General features: G+C 40.3%; 1 protein-coding gene across 2 annotated transcripts in view; it reads left to right on the top strand.

The window, feature by feature from the left end:
- Positions 1-21,580, top strand: part of LOC136866345 (cytokine-like nuclear factor N-PAC) — a 367,035-nt gene that overhangs the window by 22,222 nt on the left and 323,233 nt on the right. For both annotated transcript variants that reach the window (XM_067143213.2, XM_067143212.2), the window contains exon 3: positions 13,346-13,434. In XM_067143213.2, the coding sequence (XP_066999314.2) occupies positions 13,346-13,434 (89 nt within the window). The remainder of the gene's footprint in view (positions 1-13,345; positions 13,435-21,580) is intronic.

Below are 21,580 nucleotides of genomic sequence, written 5' to 3'. Positions count from 1 at the left end.
CCTGCTTCGCTGGGACTCACAAGCCTCCCAACCGGTGCAAGATTGGCGATACTCCTGCCGGCTTACTACGTATCTGCCATGTATTCAGCACATAGCTTGCTGCTGATGTTCATACTGTTTCGCAGCTGAGAGTTGTCACTAATTAGGGATCTTTATTTTTTTGTTGATGTTATGGCCAATCTATTTTTCTAGCATGTTTTCTTGTTGCAGAATTTATTTGAATTGGTATTTAAAGCTTCTGCTTCTGCAGCAGTCTTCTCATAGTAGATTGATGACCATCATAGAGTAATTTTTCCTGTTTTGTGTTTCTCTTATCAAGAGTTGCCATTTTGTGGATATTGAGCCAGGGGGTTCCCTGCCCATTGACAGTGCATGTCCATGTTTCCTGTCGTATCTTACCTTTTATGATCTGTTGTATTAGGCTGTATTTGGTAATTCTAAATTCCCATGGAGGGAATCAGATATTTTTCCACCAATAGAGCATATCAAAAATCAGATCAAAAATTAGATGTATGGCTTTTCAGGCGTTTTGCTCTATTAACCAGCATTTCGTCTTAGGCCTGACACTAGACTCGTCAGAGTGGGATGTGTCAGACCCTACCCACTTATGCATTAATTCCATTGTGGAGTTTTATCTCCCGTATGCAGTTATCAGACTGTGCCACATAAGAGGCTTCTGATAAGTTCACCTGCATACACCCCAGCATAAGTGGGTAGGGTCTGACACATCCCACTCTGACGAGTCTAGTGTCAGGCCTAAGACGAAATGCTGGTTAATAGAGCAAAACGCCTGAAAAGCCATACATCTAATTTTTGATCTGATTTAGGCTGTATTTGTCATTTCGGAAGGTGTGACTAAAATAGGGTATGTCTTGTCTTGGTTAAGGCTTCACATGTTTTCCCGGCGCGATGGAATACATCACGGTAACATGGGTTAGCTGTGGGATGTTTAACATGCTGCAATACATCCACATTTCATAGGCCTACAATCTATTTAGTGCCAAACACACACACACACACACACACACACAGCGCACGCAAGCACATTCAGCTTCGAAATAGTTTACTCGCGATGGTTTTTAAGGGGGAAAAACTCGTGGAAACTGATAACTCTCAACACCAATCGCGGGAGTAGGTGGGAGAGGCCTAATCCTTCGAAGAATGAAGAAAACTGCGGTGGAAGGCAGGAAATTTAAAGACTGGAGCTCTGCGAAACATTGGGGCATGCCGGATAGAAAAGATGAGCCTGTTACGAGCAGGATGCTCCGAGTTCTATACACGAGTATTGCGCTTTCGCAGTGTATTTGGTACAGTAACTCAAATGTGTTTTCTGTATAAACTGTAGCTGGTATATAGTAAATTTTAAAAAAAGTTTTATCAAGCTCCCATTCCTTTAATTAGCTCTGTATATTCGCGCATGTGAGCGATTAATTTGGCATTGACACTCGTTGCTCCCGCTTGATTTCTGACGTGATGGCGCGGGGCTGTATCACGTAAGAAGGGTGCACTAGGTGCGGGGATATGGGTACCGAAAAGGGAAGCCGAGAATACAGCCCAGGTTGTCGCTGGTAAGGACTAGTGACAGACACAGGCTACATTGGGCAGCCCCGAAATTGCCGAAGCATTGTCTGAGAGCGTGCTGTTAAGATTTCCCTATATGGTAGGTTTTCAAGGAATTTTAAATTCACGATTTTGCATTTTTGATATAATAGAGAGAAGTGAACCGAAATACGAGGACGGTTTGAAAAGTTCTCGGAATCACCGCTAGATGTCATTGCTAGAACAACGAGGTTCCCGCGCAATAATCGCACATCCTTTGTGAGTGAAAAAACTGAGATTCAAGCAGTGATTAAATACTTTGTTAAGAAAGGTTTGAAAGCAAAGGAAATTCATGCCGACTTTCAGAACACACTGGGGAACTCTGCTCCTTCATTTTCAACAGTTGCTAAGTGGACCAGCAAGTTTAGGTCGGGAGAGCTTGGATGATGATCCGCGTAGTGGACAGCCAAAAAGTGTTACGACTCCAGAATTTATCGCAAAAGTGCATAAAATTGTCATGGAGGATCATCGACTGAAAGTGCGGGAGATTGCTGAAGCTGTAGGGATGTCTTCTGAACGGGTATATTATATTTTAACCGAAGAATTGGGTATGAAAAAATTATTATTGACATTGGACAATAAACGCACCGGATTGGAAATGTCCGAACAAAGTCTGGTCCGTTTTCAGTGCAACCAACAAGATTTTTTGCGCCGGTTTGTAACTACAGACGAAACTTGGGTCCACTACTATACCCCAGAGACAAAACAGCAGTCAAAGCAATGGAAACATGCTGATTCACCACCACCAAAGAAAGCAAAGGCAGTGCGTTCGGCCGGAAAGGTCATGGCCTCAGTTTTCTGGGATGCAAAAGGCATTCTGCTGATAGATTATCTTCCTTCTGGCCAAACAATTACAGGGCAATACTGTGCAAACCTCCTAGACCAACTACAGGAAAAGATACGCGAAACAAGGCCCGGTTTGGCAAGGAAAAGGATCATCTTTCATCAGGACAGCGCTCCACCGCACACAAGTGTTATTGCCATGTCAAAACTTAATGAACTGGGGTACGAATTGTTGCCACATCGACCTTATTCACCTGATTTGGCACCATCCGACTTTCATCTATTCCCCAAGCTGAAAATTTTCCTCGGTGGACGGAGATTTTCTACACAGGAAGAACTGACAGCCGAATTGGAGAGGTATTTTGCAGGCCTGGAGGAATCTCATTTTCGAGATGGGAACAAGGCATTGGAACATCGCTGGAACAAATGCATTAGTCTACAGGGAGACTATGTTGAAAAATAAAAGCAGTTTCACTGAGGTAAGATACTTAATACCAGTATATTCCAAGAACTTTTCAAACCACCTACGTATTTTGGTAACTACGTTGTGTATAGCTTCATTAGCATAAAGTTTATATAATATTAATGTAAACTTTCAGTGTTTTATGAAAAGTAAATAACAAAATGAGTAGTAGATAACATTAGTCTGCCTAAAACTTTCTGAAGCGCTTATTCAGACGCCAGCAACATCTTCAACATCAGAAGGAACTGAATCGGCTGAAGGTATTATATTCTCTTTCATTTCTCATTCCTTCCTTAACTTCTTTGAGCTACAGTCGTTTGCCTTCAAAGGATAGTCGCGTTGCTAATCAAGCAATGTTGCTATTTTACATCAACTAGCAATAAATTTGAACACATTATTTTTCAAAGCAGTGATCCCCCGAAGTTTTATCCATACGCCGTCATTGCACTGTAGGACAATGAGCCACATAGTGACACTGAACCTGCATCAGGTTCGATATTTGTTCTGTAGGAAGTTCATAGTCCGTGGCATCAGGAACAGTGAAAGCATACTCACTTTTCTGACGAGGTCACCCTAAGCCTGTATGCATGCAACCGGAGCATTAGAATCTGGACACGTTTGGGAACAACCTTTTCATCGTAGAGAGCTGTGAGGTGCAAGGGATTTGCATCATGTTTTGCGGTGTGATCAGATTTGGTTTCTATCCAGGGTGATGACCGGTATACAGAGACTACAGTACATCTTCCAACCTCTGCTGCACATTGAATGATGGTGAGTTCAGAATCCCATATCACCAACTTTGTGTTATTATTGCGTTTGTTACTTTTGCATAGCCGACTGCATAACAGTTATTTATTGTATGGCTTTTAGTGGCCGAGTGTTCGCATCACCTGGCAGAAGGAGGACCTGCGCGTCTAAATGTGTGGCACCGGGTGAGTTGGCTGTGCGGTTAGAAGCACGTGGCTGTGACTTTTGCATCTGGGAGATAGTGGGCTCGAATCCCATTGTCGGCAGACCTGAAGATGGTGTTCCGTGGTTTCCCATTTTTACACCAAGCGAACAGTGTTGCCAACTTATATTTTCAACATGCGCTAAATACTATTAAAAATCCGCTAAAATTCTGCCAAGAAATCCAATCTCAAATAATGAGCAATAATAATAAAAAATGTCTGCACTCACCTGATCTGTGAGTTTCACTGGGATTAACCCCCTGCCTGCGAGCCGGCGAGCTAGAACTTGTAGGCGTTTTAGTGCCGGGTGCAAACTAGGTGAATCCCCTACCTCAAGGGCCACACACAAGGGCCACACACGAAACAGGACAGTTAAGTCTTCCTTCATAGCATAAATATAAATGCTACTCTCTCACAGTTTCATTATCTGTCGTCACTCGTCAACTAAGAGATAAGTACCCTTTCTCCACGCATTACAAATTTGATACCAAGTTCTCGTAACATCAAATCCATATGACATGTTTTCCTCATGTGATTAGCTTGGAGACAGACTGGAGTACAATTTTTTTTTTAACGTAAAATGGATAAAACAGTATATTCCGCTATAATAAATCTAGAAATCCGCCAAAAAATCCGCTGTCCGCTAAATGATATATTTCTCCACCGACAGTCTTCTAATTCCGCCAAATTTAGCGGAAAATCCGCTAAGTTGGCAACACTGCAGGCGAATGTTGGGGCTGTATCTTAATTAAGGCCACGGCCGCTTCCTTCCAACTCCTAGGCCTTTTCTATCCCATCGTCGCCGTAAGACCTACCTGTGTCGGTGAAACGTAAAGCCATTAGAAAAAAAGTGCGGTGGTGGTGAGGTAGAGCGAGGATGGAACTTGGTGTCGGCACATAGTCTACTCCTAGTGAGCTGTAGCACTTTATGCCGGTACTCGCGAAGATGTTCATTCGGCGAAATTCTCACGCCATACTGATAGTGTGTTGGGGTTTATTTGAAATGCCGATGACCTAGATGTTAGGCCCATTTAAACAGCAGTCATAATATTTGGTGCAGTTCACTGCAGTTACTGAGACGTTGTAATGGGCAACTTACCAAGCGAGTTGGTAGTGCTCTTCGGGTCGCATAGCTCTGAAGTAGCATTCGGGAGATGATGGGTTCGAATTCCACCATCGGGATACCTGAAATTACTTTTCCGTGGTTTCACCTATTTTCACACCTTGTAAATACTGGAGCTGTACCTAAAGCCTCGGCTGCTTGCTTCCCAATCTTTCGTTTTTCCTTCCTTCCGTCGTTGTTAAACCACCCGCAAATACACTCGGCAGCAAAAAATCGAAACATCACGTATTTCAGATAAAATTAAAAATTATTCCATTTGAAACCTTACATAAATTATATGTTATGACATTACAATAGCGTAAGTTAATTAGCCCATTTAAGAAGTTTTAGGGCAATAATTGATGAGCATTACTGGTTGTGACAATTGCAACACCAGCACTCAGTTTCCCGTCTTTTTACAAGAACAACCACAAGCAGCTGACTTAAGGTTTATTGCTGTGAATTCTCATGTCGCTTAATTTCGTGGATATCACGGCTTGTCTACAACACTTAGTCTCGCTTCTAACTCAGGTCATGATGGTTCTTTCACCTGAAAACACAGCAAGGGCCTTAGCATTAGTGAAGGATGGGTTCGGTATGAAATATGTAGCTGACGGTATAGGCTTGTTCTAACATGTCAGAACTGTTAAAAGGTACAGGTCCGACGCCTCCTCACACCAGAGATAGTTGCCACCCCACGACGGATAAATCCTCATGGATGTCGCTTCGATAGGTGGGTAGAAGTGAGGAAGGATTTGAATTATATGGGGATACATATATCTCAGAAACTGAAGATGTTACAGATGTTAAAATTGGTACTTGGAATCACCTTTAAAAATAAATGAACACACTTTTTTGGAAAAACCACTTATGAAAAAAAAAGCAGGTGAATTTTTAAAATGAGGATCTTCTTCTACCGCTTTTCCCACACCTGTGGGGTCGCGGGAGCGAACTGTGTCGCAAATGTGGATTTAACCCTATTTTATGGTTGGATACCCTTCCTGACGCCAACCCTATGTGTAGGGATGTAATTACTATTGCATGTTCCTGTTGTGGTTGGTAAGGTGGTGTGTTGAGTGAATATGAAAAGGAAAGTGTTGGAACAAACACAAACAACCTTTCCCCGAGCCAGAAGAATTAATCACATGCGATTTAATTCTCCGACTCAGCCCGGAATCGAACCCGGAACCCTGTGAAGCAAAGGCCTCAATGCTGACCACTCAGCCAAGGAGTAGGGCAGATTTTAAAATGAGTATATCTACAGTATATCTCATAAACTTAACATGTTACAGACGTGAAAATTGGTATTCGGAATCTCCTTTAGAAATAAATAAACCCTTTCTTTTTTTCGACCTAAAAGAGGACTGTTTCTCACATGTAGAGTTCCATGTCACATGTTCTAGATTTAGCTCTGCCAGTAGCTTGGTCATCTTAGCCCCAAAAGGCAATGCCACAAACATGGTTTACAAAAAGGTTCTGGGGTAAATGAAATGCAATTTTTCAGCGAGTTTTTATACAAATAAGATGTAAGGCTTTTCAGGCGTTTGACATGCTCTATTGGTGAAAAATATCTTAATTCCCTCCGTGGGAACTGATGAATCTTCCATTCGGAGTTTTTATACTTCAGGGATTTTCAGACAATGTCTTCGTGCAGTGCCGAGGAACAGTTAATTATTAACTTACAAAATCCTCGCAAGCGAAGCTGTGGTAACAGCTAGTCAGATATAAAAATAAAGCAAATTCTCCTTTGCACATATGCAGTGCTGTGCATTTAAGGGTTAAGGTTTTCGCGTACAGTTACACATTGCACAGTCGTATGCCAAAGTACTAATTATGATGTGAATACTGTATAGGTATAACATTGTAATCAATTATTTCCTTCATCACCATAATGTCTGTAAACACAAGCACTGGTCAAATTGATATTGAATTTGGGGTCTGATAAATTATGAGTGACTAGTTGTTACCCGCAGCTTTGCTTGCATGTATTTTGTAATTTTATAACAGTAATCCTTCCTCGGTAGTGCACTAAGACATCTTAAAATCCCTAAAGTATGAAAACTCACCGAAAAATTGAGTTCATGTCTGTAATATCTTAAGTTTTTGAGATGAAAGTATCTTGATAACAATAATTCCACTCCATCTTCATCCGGGCCGATGACCTTCGATGTTAGGCCCCTTTAAACAACAAGCATCATCAACCATCTTCATCCGCCCCGCCTTCCACCCTTAAGTGGATTATCCAAAAACAAAAATACAAGTTTCTTTAATTTTAAGGAAAATCGAAATATCAATTATGTTTGTAACACATTAAGTTTTTGAGATATTCTGTATACTCATTTTAAACATTTAGCCTCTTTTTCAATTTTCACTCCGTTAATTGGATTTTTCGTAAAGAAAAATAATTAACGTTTCTTTATTTTTAAAGGAGATTCCAAATACAGGTAGACCTTGTTATACGCGATAGTTACGTTCCGCGGAATTGCCGCGCATACCGAATTCGCGTAAATCGGGAGTAATTTTATATGTAAAATATAGGGTTAGGTTTCCGTTTACTCACATATTAAGTTTAAAATAGCAGAGATTCTTAGTATTTTTACAAAAAAACATCATGTTTCTGAAACGCATTTTAATGCAAACTTTAAACACTTAAAAATTTAACACCGAAACACACAATAATATAACTAAACTCTGCATACACGCTCTTGGCTTTCGCTTGAATAGCAGCTCCAGATAGAGGCATGTGGTTTTGGTTCTGAGCTCAATCCAATCCATTCTTTCCATCGCTTCCGAGCGAGATTTGGTCACTCTAGTCACATGTAAGTTAGCAGAAGGCTGAGCAGCTTTTCGAATTGATTCCACGTTCTCATGAATAGTTCTCACATTGGAGTCATTAAGTCCCAAAGCACGCTGAATTTTAACAACATGCTCACCTTTCTGATAGCGATCCGAAACTTCTAAATTTGTTTCTAACTAATACGACTTTGGTTACTCGCTTCTTTCCTTCGACAGGCACACATTATTTCTTATTACCCGGCGTTTTAATACGAAACCTGTGAAGTGCAACTTCACCGCTCTGCTGATCGGAACTGACGATTCACGTCTCGACAAACACGACAGAAGATGCGCGTAGACTGCGCTTGCCGCGTTTAACCTTGGTAAGCAACGTAGTGTACGGTACGTTACAGAGTTCGGTACGCATGGGTGTACACGCCTTAAGGCATTACAGCTTCTACATACTGTTAACAGATATAGGCAATATACTTGAAAACCAAAATTGCGTATATGCGGAATCGCGGATAACGAATCCGCGTATAACGGGGTTTACCTGTACCAATTTTCAGATCTGTAACATCTTAAGCTTTTGAGGTATAAATATCCTCATGTAAAGACTTCAACCCAGTATGTGAAACGACTGTCCCACTAAGTGACCTCATCTGGCGCCAGGTCAGTAGGGTGTCGCACCTCCCCGTGGCCACAATGCATGCCCTTATGCAGTTCGGATTGGTGTCAAACACCCTTTGGATTCTCTCCTGAGGCAAGTTCATCCACAGTTGTTACGGCTGTCCTAGATCCCGCAGGTTGGTACTGGGACGGAGTCCCCTTCCAATGTTATCCCACACGTGTTCAATGTTGGAGAGGTCCAGCGATCTTGCTTACCATGGGAGGATCTCTGCATGCTCTAGGCAGTCCATAGACACACATGCATTATCTTGTCGTGTTGTCATCTGTCAATGCCGCCCGGGCAAGGCGCCACTCCGAACGCTGGCGTTGGTGTTCTGGTGTCAATGGCAACCCACGCATGGGGCGGTAGAACCCCAGTGCTGCGGATTTGACTCGTCAAGACACTGTGTTGTAGACAGTACATGTTCGCGGATGGCAGGTGCCGAAGTTACGGGTTTCCACAATTCTTGGAGCACCATACTACGGTCCTTCCTCGGAGTGGTATTTCTTGGTCGACCCATACCTGCACGACGTGATTAGTTGCCCTCGTACCGATTGAGTCCAACATCGGGCCACTGTGACATCTGAATAGCCCACATGCCTGGCAATTGCACAATACGACCAACCAGCCTCATGCAGTCCCACAGTGCTGCCTCTGTCTTAACGCATCTGCAAGACATTGCGGGTGTTTTGTACTGTACGTAGTTTTCTCTGCATGTGTTGCTTAACTTTCTTGACTCGCAGCAGTTGACTGGTACGAACTTATGAACAGGAGGGTGCAATCGTGAATGCACTCTGGTGGGCGTTCTACACATTACAGATCGTTGTAAATCTAATCATTTAGTTACACATCAGTGGTATGCACGTATACCGAAATGAGATATTGGACCACTCCTTCTGGGTCCTTCACTTTTTTTGTCAGGCAGTGTATTTTGAACATTTTTATTTCATCTAAATCCTAGCCCTGGTTATCAGTGCTGCTGTACGGTGTCAAATGTCTGGCACTAAAGAGATTGTCAGTGAACAGCCTGCACAATTTTGAAATGTAGTTTTAAGACTGGGTGTTGAAGGTCCCTTAGGTAGACAATGTCATCAACAGTATATTCTGCTGTGCTGATAAATCAAGTGAAGTCCTTACCCTCCCCAAATGCAGGAAAGCAGCCTATTTTGGTCACATCTTCTGAAAGGATAAATACATCCTGATGCAACTGATAATCACCGGGCGAGTTGGCCGTGCGCGTAGAGGCGTGCGGCTGTGAGCTTGCATCCGGGAGATAGTAGGTTCGAATCCCACTATCGGCAGCCCTGAAGATGGTTTTCCGTGGTTTCCCATTTTCACACCAGGCAAATGCTGGGGCTGTACCTTAATTAAGGCCACGGCCGCTTCCTTCCAACTCCTAGGCCTTTCCTATCCCATCGTCGCCATAAGACCTATCTGTGTCGGTGCGACGTAAAGCCCCTAGCAAAAAAAAAAAAAAAAAAAAAAAAACTGATAATCAGAAGTAAGAGAGAAGGGACATGCAGACACAGGTAAAGATAATAGTAGGTGCAGAAGTTCCGGCTATGGTTCAACATCCATGGTAACACAAGTAAATAGATGCATTTACTACCAAAACATTAGATAATCAAAGGATAAAGCATTGCTCAAGGGTGCTACTTCTAACACTTGATTCTCACTTCTTCTAGCACTTAATGTCTGTACTGCTCGCACACTATACTTTTCATATTTGCTGTCATTAGTCTTCTGTGCATTTATCAAAACAAATGCATTCAGCTATGCAGTGTGACTAGGGATAGAGAAAGACTGAACAATTCACAGGAACTCTCAGCAGCATGGAGCACATGGCAACTCAGCGAAATTTTGACAGCATATTTAACTAGTGGATTCATATTTACTTTAATCATTTTCGAAAATGTACTGTAATTGGATTACAAAACTAACTTTGTCCTGTTTCATTTTGAAGATCTTTTGCATCTCTGTAAGTCCTTAATTTTTGCTGGTGGTTTAACATTCCACTAACACATTCAGGTTTTTAAGTGTTCCTGGGATGGAAATGGTTTGCCAAATATCAGTTTCAATTGGTTAGAGGAATCTGAAATAGCTGCGCACACTATCTTAGAGTAATAATGCGGTGTGGCAAGACCCGTAGATCTAGGATCTGTGGAAATACTGCGTGTTGAAATTCCAATAATTTTAACAATGACATTGTCTGTCTATCCATTGAGCAATACCTGATTGTCAGCTATTAAAGATCTGGGTAGCCTATGCTGCACAATTTTGGGTGCTGGTTGGTATCAAAATTTCTCTCTCCTTATTACTAGTAGTTCACTCAATGTGTCATATTCATTATTTAGGAGCACATTCATTCATCTATTGAAAGCATCAGTCTTCATGTCTTGATCAACTGTTAAGTGTACTTCATGAGGCGCTTGCTTCCTATGTTTAATCCTGCAGGATTAAACAGCGGTGTAATCAGTTGACTTATTGAAATTATAGCCCTGAATGTACAGAGACAGCGCTTTTCTTGCTCTCTGCAACTTCATTGGATACTATGGTTTTTTAAAAATTTGCTTGGTCTGGTCAATTTTGTTTTCTTACTCCCCTATCAGAGTAAGTTTGTAATGGTGTCATTCTCAGTTTCTGGAGATGGACGCTATGAAAGTTTTGAAAAATTGTACTCTTTGTGGTAATTTATGAAAAAAATAGTTTTCACATGAACTATTCCAGTAAAACCTGGCTTCAGTGAAATGGCAAGGGACCAGAAAAATTCTGAGGTGAAAGTTGGTAGGTGTATTAGAAAAGAGTGTACATTCTCTATTTCTGCGCTAGACACTTGCTAATGTGTCGGACATTATCAAAATATGTTATACTAGAAATTTATTTTGCCGATTCAGTATTGTTCTTTACATTGTCCAGCAGTCAGATTTTTCTGAATTTCAGTGGCCTCAGTCTTTTTGCCTGATTCCACTAAAACTCGGCCTCGGAAATTACTCAGAACTACTGAACTTCAAGTGGTGAATTCCAAAGTTGATTGACAACATGATCGTGAAGTTCCGTATGGAAAGTGGATAGTCCAGTCGGTCTAAAGAAGTACCCAACAGCTAATCCCCAAAACGAACAGACTGGGAAAGAAGGAATATACTGTACCATAAATAACCTACCCTTGGCTCACATACTGTCTAGGTCAAATCAGCCAGGCGTCTCACAGTTGAGGCACTGGCCTTCTGACCCCAACATGGCAAGTTTGATCGTGGCTCAGTCCGGTGGTATTTGAAGGTGCTCAAATATGTTAGCCTTGTGTCAGATTTACTGGCACGTAAAAGAACTCTTGTGGGTCTAAATTCCAGCACCTCATCGTCTCCGAAAACCATCAAAGTAGTTGCTGCGACGTAAGCCAATATTATGAATCAAATCAGAGAGAGAGGAATAAGAAAGGAATGCACATAATAAGATGGGCACAATGGCAGATTAGTGTGGGGAGAGGAACAGAAAGAGGAGACAAGGATAAACACGGGAACATAAAAGGACAAGGTTCCGATTTCTATTGATCCCTCTTCCCACACTGACCTGCCATTGTGCTTGCCCTATTGTGTGTTCCTTTTTTCTTTCTTTCTTTCTTTCTTTCTTTCTTTCTCTCTCTCTGATGTACTTGACACTTGTTTGTTCCTTTTCTATACTTACATTATTCCATTGGATCTTGTGTTCCTATTCTTTTACCACTGGTATTTGTCTTATGTTTTTTCCTTTTTCCTGTATATATCCACCTTTTATCTCTTCCTGGCAAAGCTGGGAAGCAGAAATGAACTCATCAGGGGCTGAGAAGAGATGTAGGTCTATGATTGATGGGGAGAGAGCCAAGTTCCCACAGTCCTGCTAGAGAGAGAGAGAGTGTGTGTGTGTGTGTGTGTGTGTGACTGTCTTGATTTGGCTCGTGTTTGTTCCTTTGCAATACGTATATAGACTGTCTAGAATGTATAGGATAGTTAAAATATTACTAAAACATAGACTGGGAATATAGGAAATTTTCCATTTAAATTCATATTTTGTCTTCTGTTTCCACATTTGAATTTCCACATATTTCAGGGTGGTTTGAATTACATTTTACACCGAAGTCAGGAACTGGGATATTTTTTTATTAAAGGGAAGTTTCCACTTAACTCGAGTATTAACTGTATTATGTGCATTGTCCCATTTTTAACTGCTTATAGATGGTTGACACTCTTTTGTACAATTTTTGTTTTTCTGCTGTTAATTTGTCTTAAATCCTATGCATACACTTTGATGTAATAAGACTTCATAATATACATATTGACAGGCTACCTATCAAAATTTTCACTGATGCCAATGAAGACTACATGAATTCTAAAATTTCAGTGTAAGCAGTTAGCACTTTTGGGAATAAGGGCAATTCTGGAATTATCTTCCAGCATTTGTCATCAAGTACATCCTGATTTCCTCAATGTCCTCATAATTATTGTGAAGGGTACCTGTCAGTAACAAAATGAACTTCGGATATTGTGCAGTAGGTCAAGAATTCTGTTAGCTGGGAAACAGTTTGGTCAATTGTGTCAGTTCTTACTCGCAAAAAATATTTTGGTTAAGTTCATATTAAGATGCGTGCATTGGGAGTGACGTTGCTGCATGTGAATTTTACTGAACTCTACTCTAATGGGAGTACTTTCGTATACCAAGTGTTTTATTTTAAAATTATTCCCTCATGCAGCTGTCCTTTCATATTAGCTATTAATCTTTTAAAAGAGTCTCATTAAAATAGCAGTCGTAGACCCTAGACATCTGTGTTGCTTTGTTACAAGGAACTCAGTATGATTTGGTAACTGTAAATGCTTCTTCATGGATCATGGTTTAGAATCAGTAAAATTCCAGTGCATTTTTTGAGTAAAACTGTTTGAATTTAACTTTGTTTCTAAACCTTATTTAAGTTTTTCATTTCGAAATGGATAATATGTGATCAAATCATCAATGCAATATTTCAATCCTTTCAGGTATCTGCCCCCACCAAGGATTTGAAAAGGCCGTCTGCGTCAAAAAAGCATACACTTCAGTGCATTTTCTTCTTTGGCACAAACAACTAGTAAGTAACTGATCGGTAATTATTTTGCATGAATATATTTAGATGAATGAAAGATATGGTGGTATATGCTTTAAAGGGAGATTGCCCTAATCCTATGCACAGATTTTAATGTTATAATACAGTGAAACCTCGGAATACGAGTAACTTGGTCTACGAGTGTCTTTAAGATGAGCAAATATTTTAAAGAAATTGTAACTTGATAAGCGAGTGAGGTTCCGCAGTACGAGCGTCACGTGTACCTACGTTTTCCCCTTCCCTGTTGGTTTGTTGAATGGATGAACTAGGTTTTTGGTCCTGTAGTGAAGAAATACCTTTGAGAAAATAATCTGCCATTCAAACTCTTGCTGGTTATGTGCAATGATCCTGCTCATCCTCCAGGCCTCGAGGACGACTTACTGGAGGAATTCAAGTTTAAGATCAAGTTCCTTCCAACAATACTCCAGCCTATCATATTGAACTTCAAGAAGCTATACACCAAAGCACTATTTGAGTGATGCTTTGAAGTGATCGAAGAAACAAACCTTGCCCTCTGAGAGTTTGGGAGAAATCATTTCCCCATCGTGAATTGCCTGAATATCATCGATAAAGCCTGGGATGGTGTCACCAAGAGAACTCTCACTTTCGTTTATGGAAAGCTGTGGCTTTACTGTGTTCTTGGACATGGTTTTGAGGGGATTGTTGGTGAAAATGAGCCACCAGTTGTGTCCTTAGGGAAGACTATAGGGTTGGAGGTGAATTATGTGGACATTCGAGAGCTGGTGGAAGAACATAGCCAGGAACTGTCCACCACCGAACTAATGGACCTGCATCGTGAACGGGAGGATGTTATAGAGGAGATCTCGCGTGAGGAAGAGGAGGAGGAAAAGTCAGTGGAATCTCTCACTTCAACTGATATTCGGGCGAAGTGCAAAATGTGGGAAATGGTGCAAAATTTTGTAGAAAAACACCACCCGAATAAGGCTTGTAGCAGTACGAGCGATGAATCGGTTCAATGTCAATGCCTTGTCACATTTTCATGAAATTCTCAAAAAGAGGCAAAAGCAACAGTCATTGGACAGGTTCCTCGTTAAAGTTGCACGAAAAGGAAACAATTCCAGTGAGCCAAGAGCAGTGATTCCGTTAGTGAAATTCGTGCTACACAGTAACTCTTCTCATGTCGTACCTTGTCTCCCTCACACCAACAATGATTCTATTGTAAGATAAAGTGCAGTTTAATTTGTTTTAAGTTATATTTTGTTTCAGAACTGGTATGCGAATAAATATTTTTGTGTTGTAGACCAATCATCCGCGTTTAAATGGTTTCTAATGGGAAAACTTGCTTTGATATACAAGCGCTTTGGATTACAAGCATGTTGCCGGAACGAATTATACTCGCAGTCCAAGGTTCCACTGTACTTCAAAATCACTAGTGGCCAGAGACAGGGCAGGGTTCTATCACCAGTCTTGTTTACAATAGTAATGGATGACATGAAAACAGCAAAAGCAATATATGGAGGAAGAGAAATGAACATCATGTTATTTGCAGATGATATTGTGATTTGGTGAGAAGAGGACATGAAGGTTCAAGAACAATTGGATGTGGTGAATGGGAAGATTGAAGAATGTGGATTGAAAATAGGTGTAGAAAAAAGTAAACCTCTTGTAATGACTAGAGGGGAGAAGGAAGAGAAAGATCAGGTTAGGCTTGCAGACAAGCCCCGGAAAGTAGTGGAGAGGTTCAAATACCTGGGGAGTGAATATTGATTCACTCCATTAGGAGAATGCTCGACTCGATGCTGAAATTAATAAGAGGATTCAAGCTGAAAGCTGTTTCTATCATAGTGTAAGAAAAATGTTATGGGACAAAGATGTGCCAATGGAAGCAGAGGAAACTATTACAAGATGTATTACGTACCCATAACTTTACGGAGCAGAAACTTGGACAGTGACAAAGAAGGATGATAGTCAAATACAGGCGGCCAAAATTAAGTTCTTGAGGAGTATGATACAGAAGAGTAGAAGAGACAATAAGGAATGAGAAATTCCAGGAAGAAATTGGAGTAGAAAAAAATGAATGATAGAAAAGGGAAGAGCTCATTAAGAAGATTTGGGCACATGCAGCAAATGAGTGATGAAAGAATGCCAAAAAAGGCGATGGAAATGCAAATGCAAGGAGAGGCTGCGGAAGACCACTATTGAAATGGAAGGACACAATCCAACGCAGTATTGGAGAAAGAAACCTGGACTGGGACACAGTGTTGGAGGAGTGGTGGAAAGACCAAAGAAAGTGGAGAGCAACCATATTTGCCCTTACCTGGCTACAGCTGGATAATGGGAGATGATGATGATGATGATGATGATGATGATGGTGGTGATGAATATATATCGACTAACTGCTTATTCCAAAAACAAATTAATCCTCTGGGAAACACCGCCTACTTGCAGTTCATGCAGATTGTCTGTAGGAACAAGCCAGAGTATTCCTGCTTCAACCTCTTCTTCTACCTCCCTTTTCCTCCCCACTAACACTCAAATGCATCAAGATGCTCACCTGTCCCCAGGGGCTCATGAGTTGAGAAGCTGGGAATGGGTCTCTGTGCCATATGATAGTCCTTGTTTCTTCTCTCAGGTCATTGCCAGTGCATATGTAGAGGATCGTGTTCATTAACGTAACTTGTAGTACTGGTGATTTGGAGGTAATAGCAAACCAGAGTATGTAATCTTACGGAAAGCTTGGAAATTGTAGAGGTAGAATTAATAGTGGCTTTATTGACGGTGACTGATCATTTCGCAGCTGTGACCATTGCGAACTTGTCTTCAAGTATCTTATTCAGATGTAAATAATATAGAATGATTTGCTGTAACTTGCTGTTTGAAACAGTACTCTAGAATAAGTTATTCTATGTTCCTGCATAAATGCGTAAATCACTAGAGAAGCCGATCCTAAAATTTTATTCATCCCTTTAGGAAAGACTTTACAGTGCATTGTTCATTGCAAGCAATGTTATTTCAGTGCATTGTTCATTGCAAGAAATGTCTTCTCAAACTGAACTGTTTAGAAAGCAATACCTCTAAATTATCTAGCCCCAAACCTCGATTATCAGAAATTATTTTATATTTTATTCGCTACCGGAAAATTATCAAGGCTGCCACAAATTTGGTTAGACAATTGCAGATAAAATATACGGAAATTGTTCGAGATTAAGAATGATAACACACTGGTAGAGGCATGACTTTTTCTGCGTTAATGACAAATTTGACAAAAACAATATTTTGAAGCAATTTTGAGATATCCTAATGAATCATATGATTCTGGACAAGAAAATAGAGATTTTACTTTCACGACTTACAACGATAAGGACAATTTAAGGCTATAAGTGGCATAAGTGCAAAATTTATAGAAAGCATAAAATTGTATTCACAAGTTACATGTGTGGAGATAATGGAAGAGATAAGTATTCGTCAAGTTGACAGAAATACCTGCTCCCTTTAAAATTTTAGGAAATTCCTAAATAGCATAATCATGAATATTGCAGGCTTTCACTCCAGGCACTTGCGAAACGAAGTGTTGACTGTTCATGGAGTGGCAGGTAATCCCACTCTAGGCTGTCTCCTCATGCCTCTGAAATCCTGAAATCCCTGGTGTCTACTGGCAGTCAGACTGACCGAGAATACAAAGGGTTGGCTCGATAGCTGCAGTCGCTTAAGTGCGGCCAGTATCCAGTATTCGGGAGATAGGTTCAAACCCCACTGTCGGCAGCCCTGAAAATGGTTTTCCGTGGTTTCCCATTTTCACACCAGGCAAATGCTGGGGCTGTACCTTAATTAAGGCCACGGCCGCTTCCTTCCCACTCCTAGCCCTCTCCTGTACCATCGTCGCCATAAGACCTATCTGTGTCGGTGCGACGTAAAGCAACTAGAAAAAAAAAACAAAAAACAAAGGGTTGGTGCATTTCGGTGTCGTGGTTCAGGTAAAATAAAGTGACCACAAGTCAATCAGTACGAAAGATGGGTCGATTGACAAGTGTTACAATGCACATCATAGCTAAAGAGTTTGCAAGTGAAGGTTTATACATTTCGGAATCCAATATTTTAATGTGTAAATTTCATAATGTTTTTATGGAGTGTGTGAAAATAGATACTGCCTCAAAACATTATTTTTTAAATAAGATGCATACTCCCTAATAATAATAATAATAATAATAATAATAATAATCATATGGCCTCAGCTACCATGTGCGGACATTTCAATTTGACACAATCTGGCTGTTTGGTCATCAATTTTGATGTTTCGTTTTACTCTAGGCCCACTAGGTGGCAGACTGAGTAAACCAAAACTCTCTTGGACACCTATGGCTGTCGAGTAAACACCAAATGCCAGGTTTGAACTCGCTATCTTGGGAACTGGAGGCCGACACTCTACCATTGATCCACAGAGGCGGCTGTGAGTGGGGAGGCGCAGATGAACAATACACTCCTGGTATCTCCTGCCTGTTGTAAGGGGGGCCAAGGGATGACGGACTTAGTGATTACTTGTGATTGTGACTGGTACCATTATGCGAGAAACACCATGGATTGACGTTACTTGTGATTAGTACTACCATGTGGCACATCATGGGTCTACGTTACCTAGGAATAGTAACATTATGTGAGGAACACCATGAGCCTGGGTTTTACCTGCGATTAGTACTATCGTGTGCATCCCACCAAGGAGGGGGAGCAGGTGCTCGGCTGCACAGACTAGTGTCTAGTGGGAGAAGGTGCCGAGCATTGCGCTTGAATGTGTTGGTTCCACTGTGTTCAGAATGGGTCTGCGTTGCTTGTGATAAGTACCACCATGCGGGGAACACGATGAGTCTACGTTGCCTGTGCTTAGTACCAGTATAAGAGGAACACCCTAGTTCTGCGTTACCAATGATTAGTACTATTATGGAGGGCCGCTGATCTGGATTTTGGCCCCCTTTGGACAACAAGCATCATTGGATCCACTGATTGTTTTGTATTTATGGTTATTTTTTCAATGTCATTAGTTTTTGATTCTAGTCAGTGGATACATTTTAAAGTTTTAATTATCGTTTCATTTTGTTGCACCTCGTACCATTCTGGGCTGCGGCCTAGCTGTTACGCCCTTTTAAACAACAACAATCATCATCAATAAGGAACATGCAGCGTATAAAGTAAGCACTCCAACAGTGAAACGGGCAGGCAACAATAGAATCCTTGATAGATAAGCAAAAGAAGGTTAAGAGTGAAGAGAAAGAATTTATTTTCGAAAAAACAGCGATGCTACTCAAAGCCAACATCTTGCTGGAGAAGGTAGATTACCCTGCAGTCCTAAAATGGCTTTGAAAGTATGTACAAGCTATATACCATCTATCATTTATGATATCAATAAAACCTCTACAATCAACATTCATTGATGGTAAGACTGGGATTTTGAAGAATTTTTGATTCAGAATTTTCCTTTTTCTATAGGATCTGGAGTCCTTCCCACAGCCAACCAGCTACATTTTACAAACAAAATACTAGCAAGCATAAAATGGCGTTTGGAAGTGAAAATGCATTTAGATCTAATGTGCAACAAAACTACAGATTTTCAGGCTGCTGTGTATTTGCCATCTTGATCAAAACTCAAGATCCAGTATCTGAACAGGAAATATTTTTGTTAGAATGTGCATGTCTAGATGTCGCGAACAGCAGAACATGTTCTCCAGCAATTCTGAGTGCTTTTACATACTTTTGAAATTAACCATGATAATGTAAAGTATGTGATAACTGGTTCTGTGCTGTCTATGTTAAAATATTGTGAACTGTTGAAGGGAATTATGGGAGAACATTAAATTCAGATCACTTGTGGGGCTTATAATTTCAGCTTGTTCAGTGATGTCTTATAAAATAATTTGATTAATCAACTTAATGCCATTGTGTCAAAAACAAAGAATTGTTATATATCAAGGAAAATCAAACAGATTTTATTCATGCCTACACAATAACTTCCCGGATATGTCTCCTTCATTGTATCCCGAGCCTGTGTTGAGTAAGTGGGGAAGTTGGTTTAAATCAGTCTTACTTATTTACATATACGGATACAAATTTAGATATCCTCCTCTCAGTTATCACTAAAATCTGTTCTCATGGTAAATTGGCTGGCAGAAATGGAAGATGCCAAATTTTGCAACTTGATAAAATTCCAAGCAGCATATGCTTTTTATAATTGTAAGTGTATTGTAGATGTTTTGGAATTTGATGGTTCTAATTATCCATATTCTCATTTAGTAGTTTCAAATATAACAGAACTGGAGGATAGGATGAATGTAATTGCTTCTGATCATATCGGTGAACTACTGTAGTTAGTAAGATCATTGGAGAGTTTAGTGATTGGTTATCCCCGTAAGCAGGGAGCTTGGTACACACTCTCACTCTCAGGTGGGGAGCGATATCCCTGCTTGAAGAAAATATTTAATTACTTGATTAAAAACAATCTTAGACTAAAATGAACTATTGGAGGGCGAAAAGAGAAATATTTACTTGAATATAATGTATTTAATTGTTGAAAAATTGATTATTTTAATTTTTCAATACTTTGTGCAAAAACGTACTAAGTGCTTTTACACTGTGAAATCGAGATGTCTTCTTCCTAACAGCAAAGCTCTGGTTTTTGTTTTTACAGTAACTTTCACCTGAATATTTTAGGCAGTTTAGTATCAATCTCTGCCTGGAAATGTTTCTGTATATGTAAATTGTAGATTTACAACGTTTACATGTACTTAAAAGATGTACAGTGGAATAAATTATAATACTCACGAAATTTTCTGTTATGGTGGTTGGCCTTTCGAGGGATCAAGTTTATATAGCCTACCTACAATTCGTAAATGACTCGCACGGATACTGCGATACAGGTAATATTTACAGTATTTACAGTCTTCACAGTGTTATATCTTTTACAGCTGTTCATTATGATACATACGTAAGCAGGTCATGTTATATAAACTGTCTCGCCTTCGCATAATTTATATAATTCCATTCCGAAATGCGATTGTTTTCTTGTTATCTAAACTTTCCACCCTAGCCACCCTTTCCATAGCAAGAGGTTCTCATCTATTGACATTTTGCCATTTGCTTCCGAAAATTTTGCTAACAATAATTGGTCAAATACTGTATTTATCTCAGATTTTTGGGAGGAAGTTGTGCATTATTCACCTCATTGTCAGAGATATGTAAAGAGCTGTGGAGGAAAATAATAATAATAATAATAATAATGCTATTGGCTTCACGTCCCACTAACTACTTTTACGGTTTTCGGAGACACTGAGGTGCCGGAATTTAGTCCCACAGGAGTTCTTTTTCATGCCAGTAAATCTACTGACAAGAGGCCAGCGTATTTGAGCACCTTCGAAAACCACTTGTCTGAGCCAGAATCGAACCTGCCAGGCCACTTAATCTGTCGAGAGAAAAAATCTCTTCTGTGTCATCAGTTCATAGAAAATAGGCGTTGTGAACAAGTGATTTCGGGAAATAGTGTCCTCATTTAGGTTTCTGTACAATCCCCTGCGGCAACAGAATGGTCATAAGAAGCTTTATTTCGTCCTTCTTTGTCCGGACACGGTCTTGATCTGATTCCTTCCTGTCATCTTACTAAACTGGGTTTTATGTGCAATTTCCTGCTCGGCATCTTTTGTCTGTTCAGCTATGTTCTGGCATATCTCGTCATAAAACAGTTATAAAAATATTTTGCTCAGTGTTGTTTTCCCTAAAAACACTCTCTTTACATCACGGTGGAAATTTGGATCAAAGCAGGAATTTTTGTCCATTTTCAGTATAAGATGACCAAGAACTTGCAATGGTAGGATTGTAATCAGTATTATCGTCACAACTGTCGCTGCCATGATCGCTACTTCAACTGGAATCGAGCACGTGTTGTCTCTATTGCGCGACTGCTGAACATTCACATCAGCTACGCCTAAACCCTGTATAGATGATAGGAAAACTTAAAACGGTCCACCTTTTCAATACAAAAAGGTGGACCGTTTTAAGTTTTCCTATCATCCATTCTCAGTTCAATACGGACAAAAATGAAATTTTTAGGTTTAAATTTAAACAAACCCTGTATATTCGAGCCTGCAGTACTTATTCCAGGTAATTTCCTGTCACTTACGAATTTGCTTCG

This window comes from Anabrus simplex, chromosome 3, assembly GCF_040414725.1.
Source record: "Anabrus simplex isolate iqAnaSimp1 chromosome 3, ASM4041472v1, whole genome shotgun sequence".
Lineage (NCBI taxonomy): Eukaryota > Metazoa > Arthropoda > Insecta > Orthoptera > Tettigoniidae > Anabrus > Anabrus simplex.
Note: the sequence above shows the minus strand (reverse complement) of the source record. Positions and strands in the feature narration are given on the sequence as shown.